Source organism: Temnothorax nylanderi, unplaced genomic scaffold (genome assembly GCF_030848795.1).
Source record: "Temnothorax nylanderi isolate EJ_2023f unplaced genomic scaffold, tnyl_v1.0 TNYL_tig0002_pilon, whole genome shotgun sequence".
NCBI classification, from domain to species: Eukaryota; Metazoa; Arthropoda; class Insecta; order Hymenoptera; family Formicidae; genus Temnothorax; species Temnothorax nylanderi.
The window spans coordinates 222,484-233,957 of NW_027249064.1; the positions used below are offsets into that span (position 1 = coordinate 222,484).

The 11,474-nt window shown below is 35.5% G+C and overlaps 1 protein-coding gene and 1 long non-coding RNA gene across 2 annotated transcripts; one reads left to right on the forward strand and one right to left on the reverse strand.

Moving 5' to 3' along the window:
- Positions 1-1,283: 1,283 nt before the first annotated feature.
- Mrpl12 (mitochondrial ribosomal protein L12) lies at positions 1,284-3,168 on the reverse strand. Its single transcript, XM_071698509.1, has 4 exons — positions 2,981-3,168; positions 2,349-2,601; positions 1,537-1,668; positions 1,284-1,463 (listed from the first exon to the last, which is right to left on the reverse strand). Exons 1-4 carry the CDS (start codon positions 3,043-3,045, stop codon positions 1,347-1,349), a joined length of 567 nt encoding a protein of 188 aa, XP_071554610.1. The 5' UTR covers positions 3,046-3,168; the 3' UTR covers positions 1,284-1,346.
- On the forward strand, positions 2,534-4,886 carry LOC139768386 (uncharacterized). Its single transcript, XR_011717345.1, has 5 exons — positions 2,534-2,625; positions 3,349-3,540; positions 3,884-4,031; positions 4,199-4,290; positions 4,758-4,886. It is a non-coding gene; the product is annotated as an uncharacterized lncRNA (long non-coding RNA).
- The last annotated feature ends 6,588 nt before the right edge of the window (positions 4,887-11,474 follow it).

The following is an 11,474-nucleotide window of genomic DNA, read 5'->3' on the forward strand; positions in this document are numbered from 1 at the left end:
ACGGGGCTCGACAAGCGCGTAGCACGGCACTTGCTTTATCGATATGATGGCCGTCGCAGCGCCATTTGTTGATTTGTTCAATTCGCGAATACCGTGGAACACTCCTCTGATTCTGATTGTATTTCTCTTTCATCGCATTGGGAAAAAAAAGCAGATTTTGCACACTCGTGCTTGATGTTTGGAACTCCGCTTATTAAATACATTTCAGCTTGTCGAATATTTAGATATGTTTAATAAATTGTTATAGCAATGTCTTATCTCTCTTCGTCATATAAAAATATAAACTATTTATCCTGATGGCCAAGTTGTTTAATCGCTTATCTGTTAGCGGATATTTACTCCACACAGATAATCGCGATAAAATATTTATTAGATAAGAAAATTAGCATGAGCTGGTAATGCTGCAAAGATAATATTATTAAAATAATAAAATAGGAAATAATAAATTCAAGAAAAGTAATTCAAATACTTATGACTTCAAAGTATTGGGTATATAGACACAAAATTTCTCTAATAACTTTAACTTATATCCAGATTTATTAAATTGACGTTTCGTACCGTACTCAGACTTCTTCAGAATTGTCAATTAAGCGAATAATTAATTACTAACATATATCGGGGTCAAAACAACAATCAATCAAGCATGGAGACGTGCCGCAATCACATAGTCAAAACTTAAAATTATAGAACGCTTTCTTCTCAAGTCAGTCGAAAATTTAATTGGAGCATGACTGACTTGAGAAGAAAGCGTTCTTTAATTTTAAGTTTTGACTATGTGATTGCGACACGTCTCCATATGCTTGATTGATTGTTGTTTTGACCCCGATATATGTTAGTAATTAATTATTCGCTTAATTGACAATTCTGAAGAAGTCCGAGTACGGTACGAAACGTCAATTTAATAAATCTGGATATAAGTTAAAATTGTTGTAACATCGATTAATGTTCGTATATTGGTCCTATTCCTCACTATAGCCTTTGCTTCAAACGAGCGGAAAATAATATTTTCTCTAACTTAGTAAAAAAAATTTTATCAAGTTTTTTAAGACGATAACATATGTATTTATAAATAATATATATAAAACTTAGTAAAGACTTTTTATTAGAGAAACAAATATTGCTGCTCGTAAGATATTGCGCAGCGTAGAGAAATATTTTATATACATAATTTAAATTGTTAAATGATAAAAATTTCATAATCGCCAAATGTACGATAAAAATGTGACGACACATAACTCTTTAAGGAGTTAGCAGTTAAGGAGAGGAGAAAGGACTGCTGTGAGTAAATGTAAAGTTTTATTATAACATTACAGATACATAACAATATGTGTATTCACCCATACGAGTTATACAATCTGGACTGTAGCACCAACTTTCTGCAGAGCATCTCGCAATTTTTCCGCTTCTTCCTTCGATATGTCCGCCTTTACTATCGCGGGTGCGCTTTCGACGAACTTTTTGGCCTATTTTTGCACAAGACACGATTAATTCTCAATAATATTATAGTTAATATTTTTAAAGATTGCGGTTTAATACCTGAACGAGATTTGTGTCCGGCAACAAGCTCTTCACCTCTTTGATTAGCGGTACCTTTTGTTTCTCGTCGAATGCCATCAACTTAACGGTGAATTCCGTTTGTACTTGCTTTTGTACTTGCTCTTCCTCATCCTGATCAAAGAAAATTAAAATTGTTATTGATTGTTGTAAAAATTAAAATTAAAGTTGTTTGCTCAAATTTTATTTTAAAAGATTTTATTTTGTATGATGAGAAGCTCAATTCCACTCTCTATTATTTATCCTTTAATCTGATTAAGGGCCAGTTGTTCCAACCTGCTGGTAAACTAACTATGTCTATATTTGTTCAATTTGAAGGAAAAATAAAGACATTTATTTGAGTAATAGAAATAAAATAGCTGAATTTATGATTTATATGATTCAACAACTTAACTACTAGTTAGTTTACCAACAGATTGGAACAACCGGTTCTAAGTTAAATTCAATAGAAACTCCTTATCCTTAAAAACTATGGCCGGTATTCATAATCAGATCTTATTTCAAGACCGTCTTAAGTAATATCTTAAGATGCTAATACGGCTCTGTGATTGGTTAATGACATCTTAAGATTGTACTTAACCCTTTGTAACTCATGTTATCAAAAATAAAAAATATGACAACTATTTTAAATTGATTTACAACAGATAAATTCATGATTTAGAATGTTGATGGAAACTTTGCCGGTTTGTGACAGAAATGTCACCAGGAGTTACAAATGGTTAAGATGGTCTTAATTATAAGAATCGACTATGAATACCGGCCTATATTCCATAAAATATTATGACGACAATCACCTGAGGTGCGGCAACAAATCCTCCCATAGGCATAACAGGCGCATCTGGCAGATTCAGTCGTTTCTTTAATAGATCACTGAGCTCTGCTACTTCTATCAAATTGAGAGAGGTGATGTCATTGGCTATTTTATCGATCTTCGGATCTACCGGCTTGTCAGCACCAGATGGAGGAGGAGGAGGTGGTGGTGGTGGTGATGGTGGTGATGTGGCCTTTGTCGCTGCTGCTGTGCTCGATTCCGTTTGTCGGACAATGCTAAATACAACAAACAAATGAAATGTCAGTAAACCTCGATATGAGAATATAATCTTACTTAATCATGTCATACAATACTTTATCGTTATATGCTTGTATTAATAAAAATAATGAAAATTCTACTGTGGCATACACGGTAAGATATACAAAACTCGCTAGGCAAGACTTAATTTTTTTATCTGACACATGAAAAAAAGATCGGATTGGAGACGACGAATAATATAGTTGAAAACGTTGCTGCAAGCAATTTTGTCAGTTGAATTAATCGCTAATTAAATAAATTGGAGTTTCGTCAAAGTCGTTCTCACACCCTTTAAAAATGATCAGACACAAGATTTAGGTTATGTAACTATTCAACTCGCAACAGCTTCAACCTTACCATTTGTGAAATTGGCGAAATTGAGGAAGGCTCTGCCGAGATATTAGACGGACCGTGTTAATCATGTCGAGCAAGTTGTAAATGCGTTTTTACGAAAACGTGAGGTAAAATCGACTTGATTGCTGCCCGGCGCGAGCGGCTCAAAACGATTTTAACGATTCGCCTAGGGATTCGTTGTCAATTCCGACTATTCCGAGAGAACTAGAGACGATAATCATTAGAGATGTTACTAGATTTTAAAGTAGCGTTCATAAGTTTAGTTTAATTTCGAGCTTAATTTTTTTTATTGTTAAGTAGCGCTCATAGTTTACACATTACATGACATACTTTTTTTAAAAATTCAATAACGTCAGTATTTTTGCTTTCAGACGGTTTCACAATGTGCAAACTGATGAAATCATGGAATACGCAAAATTCAAGCTAACGTCAGCGATTCTTTTTGGGTTATTTAAGTGGGTTATTTAAGTTAGTGGGTTATTTAAGTTGAGGAATCGCGTTCGGCGTTAGTCTCATCAGTGAAACTGTACAAGCAACACGACGATGTTTCCGCGAGGAATATAGTGAGTAAAATTTTCTGACATGTTTTATATTTATTTAATATTTTTATAAGTTTAACTTCTGGAATTAGAACTTTTTAATAATAAAGCCACATATGTCATCAGCGTTAGACAGAAATTTTGTAAAAATCAATACGTAATAAAACGTTTATTTCTTTTCTGCATTATACTTTTCTTCTAATTCGATTTTTATACTAATAATATTCCATAGTAAATGCATAAATATATAATCTAGTCTCAATAATTTTAAATTGTTAAATAAATAATTTAGGGAACAAATTTCTGCCATATTAAATATCTGTTCCAGAACAATCTGCATAAAGTTTCCTTAATCATTCTTTTTCAGTACTTAGCTTTGACAATCTCGTTCGCAAGTGTCGCACTTGCTCTCGTCCTCAGTCAACCAATTGCACACGACAATGATGTTGACGCCAAGCATCCAATGATCATAGACTGGTTACTTCCAGAACAGGAGCTTGATGCTGATACTACTGGTAAATACTTCATAGAACAAGATTAAAATTTGACATCTTCAAGTAATAACCTAACGCACCGCTTATCTTGAAAGACGCGTAACTTCAGCTTATACGTTCCAATGAGACGGGAACATAAATCAATGTATCGATATTAATACGCTTCAATGTAAACTGTTTAATTACAGATAAGCCTTATACATACAACATTCCCAACACAATGCAAAGTATGATTCACCGCAGTTTTATACAAATCTGAAGCCTTCAGCACAAGACGGAGGTATGTTGCGACGATTCATTTCAATATAGACTTTTTATGAGATTCGCGCAATATCTTCGAAATCGGACGATAACGATTATAGTAGTAAATTCGTTTTGTGTTTAAAAATTTTTATTTTTGTCCGATCTATAGAAATTTAATTGATTATTACGATCCAGACGATATGGATTTCTTGCGCAAATATTTTTCAATTAAAATCTAAAAATTTAATTAAATTTTTCAATTTAAATCTGATTAATAAAATGCACTATGTGCACAACTTTAATATTGAAAATGGAACATTTTTCGAACATTGTGAATGTGTTTCATAAAGTTTAAAAAATATTCTTTTTTGCAATGTAAAATATGTATAAATATTCATATGGTCTGTGATACAAAATATGTTATATAATATTTTTAGAAAAAGAAAAGAATAACGAAACATTTTTTTACAAATTTTAATAAAACGCATTATATGTGTGTTACAGGCGGAAATCACAAATATGAACATGATCAGCACTGCAGAGCCAAGCCAGCCAACCAATGAGATTGTCGGTGCGCCATATGAATACCTATACTACTAATAATTTATACTTTAGTAGTTCAACTACTTATTAGTAGTTCACTTAGTATTTATATTTAATGAATTGTTACTACAATTTCCCATGTTTACTTCACAATGGCCCAACAAACAATATATTTTAATATTGCGAAAACTGTCTACCAGCTCGTAACCATAGTTGACTAGCCTTGATGCATTGTCCAGTAAAGTTTTGTACCAGTCTTGGTACCAGTAGCTCTGAGAATTATTATTTGGGGTCTTTGGGGATCAGTCAGTTGTGTAATATTAATATTATTATTATAGTGTAATAGTAATATTAATATTACACAACTGACAGATCCCCAAAGACCCCAAATAATAATTCTCAGAGCTACTGGTACCAAGACTGGTACAAAACTTTACTGGCCAATGCAGCAAGGCTAGTCAACTATGGTTACGAGCTCGTAAGCAGTTTGCGCAACATTAAAATATATTGTTTGTTGGGGGTTTGTGAAATGAATATGAACAATATGAGTAACAACACAATAAGTATAAATAATTGAACTACTAATAAGTAGTTCAATAAGTATAAATTATTAGTAGTTCAATTTCTGTAATAGGAATAGGTATTATTTCTGTGTCCTTGAGCCTATAATAATAATTAATTTTTATCATGAAAAAATGATTGCTTTATTCCGTTTATTGATACTTTGCTGCCACATTTTCGATCTTGCTTAATATATTTCTAATGTAGATATAAGTATAAAATAACATTTTATTGTAAACTGTAATAAAACTGTAACGTTCTATCGTAAACTGTAACAAAACTGTATACGCTTCGATAAGTTTACTTATTACGTAAGTTCGCAGGCAATTAGAAGAGAAATTAATTATACAATTATATAATTGTGCTTAGTAACTCAATTATGTAATTGTATAATTAATCTTTTGACTGCATAAAAATGTACACAATACAATAAACTCATCTATGTGGAACGATTATTTAAAGCGGATTCGTTTTTCTATATTCATCTCTAACCACACAACACCTGGAATGTTCAATGCTAACGAGGCGCTTTTAATCCAAGCGAAAGAGAGAAAGAGAGGGACTGCTTCGTGATTACTTCGTATTCCGATGATGTTCCAACAAAGCCTCGTTTGTTACCAATGACGATCGCTCGCGTTCTAATTACGCACTGCATCTCGCCGTATTCGCGCAAGTAGATGGCTGCGTTACAAAGGACGAACAGCGTCGAGTCTCCGCGGTGTAAAGAGGATCCGAAGACCCATCTTTGGCATCGGCAATGTTATTGAGTCGAAGCAATTTCTCGCCCAAGGAAATTCGATGCGTTATATTTACGTGGATGTAATCGACGGTAAAAGCATGTTTATCCGCACGATATTCTCGGCAACGCGGTATAATTAGTGGAAAGGAAATTATTAGAAAGACCAGCAATTCATTCTTGTATGTACGACTCATGTGTGTAGGTTTAAATTTTATGGTACATTTCCGATATTTTTTATAAAGGTATTTTCTAGTACTAGTCTATACTACATTATATGTAATTTTTTCCTAATTTTATTCGAGTCCTTGAAAACTTCTTCGTTTCACTTTATATCTGTTTTCAGAAACTACTTATATTTTTAGAGTTTTATATTCCAGAACAGTTTCAATTTTGAAGATTTAGTTTCAAATAATTTTATTATCTAAGATATCTGTTTTTTAATTTCACTGACAAATTAAACAATTTAAGAATTTTTTTGTTTTTTACGTTTTCAGATTCATAATAATACGAAATAATAATACCAAGTATGTTTGCATGAAAATAAAAATTACCTTTCAGCAATGTCATTGTTTTGAAAGAAGACAGAATTCTTCAAAGATAGAGTATCTCAAAGGGAGCTTTATATGTCGTTAACAAAAACAAAACGCGCCGTCTGATAAATCTAGCGAATCATCAAGAATAATCACGTTTGTTGAACTCGCCGAAGGATTAAGGGCTCTCGTTCGGCCTCCATCTCGTCGACCGCGAAATGCCGTCGTCTAAATACGCCGTATTTCGCCACTAACGAACTGCTAGATACTCGAAGCTCCTTTGGACCGAGTTAATTCCTCCAGCCAGCGCTGGTATCAATTCTCTATTGTTGTCCCAACCATATATAGGTGTATAATGATCCATCAATGTGGGTGTGACCACTACAGATATGACTGCGCCAAATGTTACTATTTTCTGACTGTGGCAACCATATCGTTTTTTCCGTATCTCTTGTATCGAGGGCAGTTGTTGAAACTCGGTGTAATTCGAGCTAAGGAAGACCCTCGTTTTCGAAGAGTCTATCGACGCTAATATTCATCAACTTGTTGTTCTTGAAACCGATCAAGTGGAAGCTAGCAAATGATGACCTGGACATCGGGTTTACGTCGCCGACGGATAGCGCCATAAGTGCCGCCGATGCATGGTATGGATGTGTTCTTGGGACTCCTGGGCCCGAGGCCAGCCTCCAGAGCCGGCACTAAACTACGAGACATCATGTCCGCGGCGGATCTCGGCCTGGTAAACGGCATGGCGCTGTGCGGAAACGTCTTCGGTTTGATCGGCGTTATTTGAGCATATGTTCCGTCCACGAAGTCTCCAAGGAGGGCCTCTCCAGGCGCTCCACGTCGACGTTCAGGGTTCTTTGTGCAAAGGGTACAGCGAACGTCTCGGGAGGTATACTTTGAAGCCATGAGAGTAAACTTAAGTCCGAATCGTTGAAGCCCACGGACTCATCCAGTCGAGAAACTCATCTCTACCTATAACATCCCACATAACATGCATATCAAGAAGATATATTTAGGACATTTTAGGAGATAGGATATCTTCGGGATATCTTCTGGACGTCTTTTTGATATGCATGCTATGTGGGATAAGAGAGAATGCACGGAATTAAAAATCTAAACGAAACAAAATTAAATTATAAAATATATACTATCAAAAATGAAAATAAATGTATAAATATATGTAAATATTATAAATATATATGTATAAATAAACAATTTAAAATTTTATCAAGTAATTATATAGTTTACGTGTGTACAGAAAAAATAAAAGTAACTTTAATTTTAATTTTGATATAATTTTGGCAAATTTTATCCTTTAATAAAAAAAAAAAAAAAAAAAAAAAGAAAGATAAAGAGACAAAAATCACCTGTTCGCTCTCTTTCGACCCGGTAGCTTTCGCTTGGCAATAATTTACGCAGGATTCGTACAAGATGCCTTTGATGATGAGCTGAATGAGCTGATTTTTCGCCGAGGTGATCGGATGCGCGGGGTAGGCGCTCTTCCTGTCGCCCGGCAGAAACTTCTCTATCAAAGGGTGAACCTCGCGGAAACATTGCACCCTCGCGTTACTGGGATTCCAGTCCTTGTACTGCGGGTGATCCGTCAGCCGCGGCAGAGTAAGCAACAGGCACAGGCTGCTGTATTCTTTCTTAGAAGGCGCGACCTTTTCGAGGTCGCTCAACACCTTGACAACCTCCTCCACGGCGTTGTCGACGCTGCCGTTCGTCCCGGCGCGGCGGCGATAACGTTCGCCTCGGACTTGATGCACAGCAGCTCGACATATTTGTGGCGCATGCAAAATCGAGTACGTAAACTTCCTCATGTCGAAATCCGACAGCGCTTCCAGCGGCTGGATGAACTCGAGCACGTTGTCCCATTGTCCGTCGAGGATCAGCTGGCGCAGGAACAGCACGTCGTCGCTGTACTGGCCGTTTATCACGCCGGTCTCGCGCTCGAGCGAGAGCTGCGAGATGTGAAGGTCGCGGCTGTGGAGAAACTCCAAAGTCAGTCGCACCACGTCCTCCTCGCGCAGCGTCAGGTGCGCCGCCGGCATCACGTACCGAATACGCAACCTGGATCATTTCATTAAAAACATAAATTGGCGTATAGTGCTTCGCATCTTCATACATTGCACGGTTATTGAGATATACTTCGTAAAAAAATTTCTACCGAAAAATAAATGAAAAATTTTAATGCTGACATTGAATTTTGATTATTCATGGAACGTATTAATCGTCTTCTAATAATGAAGTCATTTTACAAAAATACATTTCAGTTTCTGCAAAATAATTGTGATTATTCGAATTGTAATATGTTTGTCGAGATACAGAGAAAATTTGAAAAATTCATAATATAACGTTTACGATTTTATAATCGGATATGACATTATGGAAAAACATGTAATTGTCGCACACTTAACACTTAGGAAGAGTCATATTAACAAAAGGAAACTAAAATAATGTAAAATTAATATATCAAATTCGTTGAACTATCAAACTAAAACCTTTAATTTTTAACTTCCTATCTTTAAAAAAAAACTTTGCACAAACTAGGCAATACGTATTACAAAAGTAATATTTCATTCTGAGAAATATTGAAGTTGCCGCGAATATTACTAGCAATTTAACACGATATTACCGTATCGCTAATAGATATTACTATGTAATATCTGGGAATTATGAAATCGCTTCAGGAATTTACCTCCTGGTTTCAAGTTTCGCGTGCTATAATATAATGCGGGAAAATAAAACGCAGACGAAAGATATGTTGCTTAGCGATATTTATATTCAGAGTGGCAATTGTTATATAAATAGAACCTATCAAAATCCTCCAGAATCCTAAGATCCAGAATCCAGAATCCAGAATCCTCCAGAATCCTAAGATGTGAAAAATAAGAGGTCAAAAGAAGGAGTAAAATTTCGACTCGGGTGGATACATAAGCATAGCTGACGGCTGCCGATTGTAGGAGGTCGTAAACTATCGTATAATAACGCGTCGAAGTAATGGAGCACTGAGGCGTTTAAAGTGCGCTGAAAGTTATGAAATAACGAAACGTAAAAGGCATCACGCACCGTGTTCACAGTTTGCAAAAGAAATTCGGTTTTTTGTACCGTTATGTACGGAAATTTTATCCTAAAATTTCGGACGACGCACGTTGGAATTTTTGAACGGTTTAGACGACGCATGCTGGCTCAGAATTCCGAGTGAACGCTCAGGTCAATACAAATGTTTGGTTTATCCTATGGTTATCGGGCGGCTGTTGATAGGCTGAAATCCAGATGGGGCCCAAAACTACGTTTCCAGAAACTTCTAGAAAACCTCCCCCCTTAAGACACGTAGGAAGTGATGAGAATCTTGCGCGAAGGATTCTGGCCATTTCGAGTATAAAAAGGGCGGAAAACGCCGCGGAGCCAACACCTAGTTTTCGGCATCGGGTCTGTTATTTCAGTCTCGACTTTAATCGTTATTCCAACTCTGATTCAACTCCAGACAGTTAATGACACTGAGGAATCGAGTTAGTCTCATCAAGTGAAACTGTAAGAGCAACACGATGTTTTCGCATCGAGGATTAGTAAGTAAACTTTTCTGACATATGTTTTACATTTATTTAATATTTTTATGAGTTTTTAACTTCTGAAATTAGAACTTTTTAATAATAAAGCCATATGTCATCAGCGTTAGACAGAAATTTTGCGAAAATCAATAGGTAATAAAACGTTTATTTCTTGTCTGCATTTTAGTTTTCCTCTAATTCGATTTTTATACCAATAAAATAATATTCCATAGTAAATGCATAAATATGTGTGTAAAGTCTCTCAACAATTTTTAATTGTTAAATAAATAATTTAGGGAACAAATTTCTGCCATATCGAACATCTGTTCGAGAATAATCTGCTTAAAGTTTCCTTAATCATTCCAGTTCTTAGCAGTGACAATCTCGTTAGCAAGTATCGCACTTGCCGGCGTCCTCGTTCAACCCGGCTATGAACATCAATACGATAGCAATCCACGCTATTCTGCAAGCACGGAATCCAGTAAATCTGAGATCATTGCACATGACAATGATGTGGCCGCGAAGTCGTCCTTAACTGACGCCAAGCATCCTACAACCATCGACTCGTTACTTCCAGAAAACGAGCCTACTGATACTACTGGTAAATATTCCAAAGAACAAGAACAAAATTTGTGACATCTTCAAATAATAACCTAAGGCACCGCTTATCTTGAAAATCATGTAACCTCAGCTTATACGAGTTCCAATGAAACGCAAACGTAAATTAACGTATCGATATTAATACCGTGCTTCAATGTAAACTGTTCAATTACAGATAAGCGTACATACAACATTCCCAACACAATGCAAAGTATGATTCACCAGTTTTATACAAATCTGAAGCCTTCAACCGCACAAGACTTGGTATGTTGCGACGATTATTTCAATATAGACTTTTTATGAGATTCGCGCAATAGTAAATTCGTGCATTTATGTGCTTAAAAATTTTTATTTTTGTCCGATCTATAGAAATTTAATTGATTATTACGACCCAGACGATATGGATTTCTTGCGCAAATATTTTTCAATTAAAATCTAAAAATTTAATTTTTCTCATCTGATTTAAATCTCATCTCATTTAAATCTGATTAATAAAATGCACTATGTGCACAACTTTAATAGGTAATTGTATAGATGGGGGAGACCACACCTTGGATGACCTTGATATTTTAGTATGTTGTCAAGGTCACCCTCCTGAGTGACCTTCAGAAGGTTTCAGCCCGCGCTCGTTATTCGTTAAAAAGTTATTAACAAAAAAAGTTTGGAAAATATAGCAGCTATTTTGAGT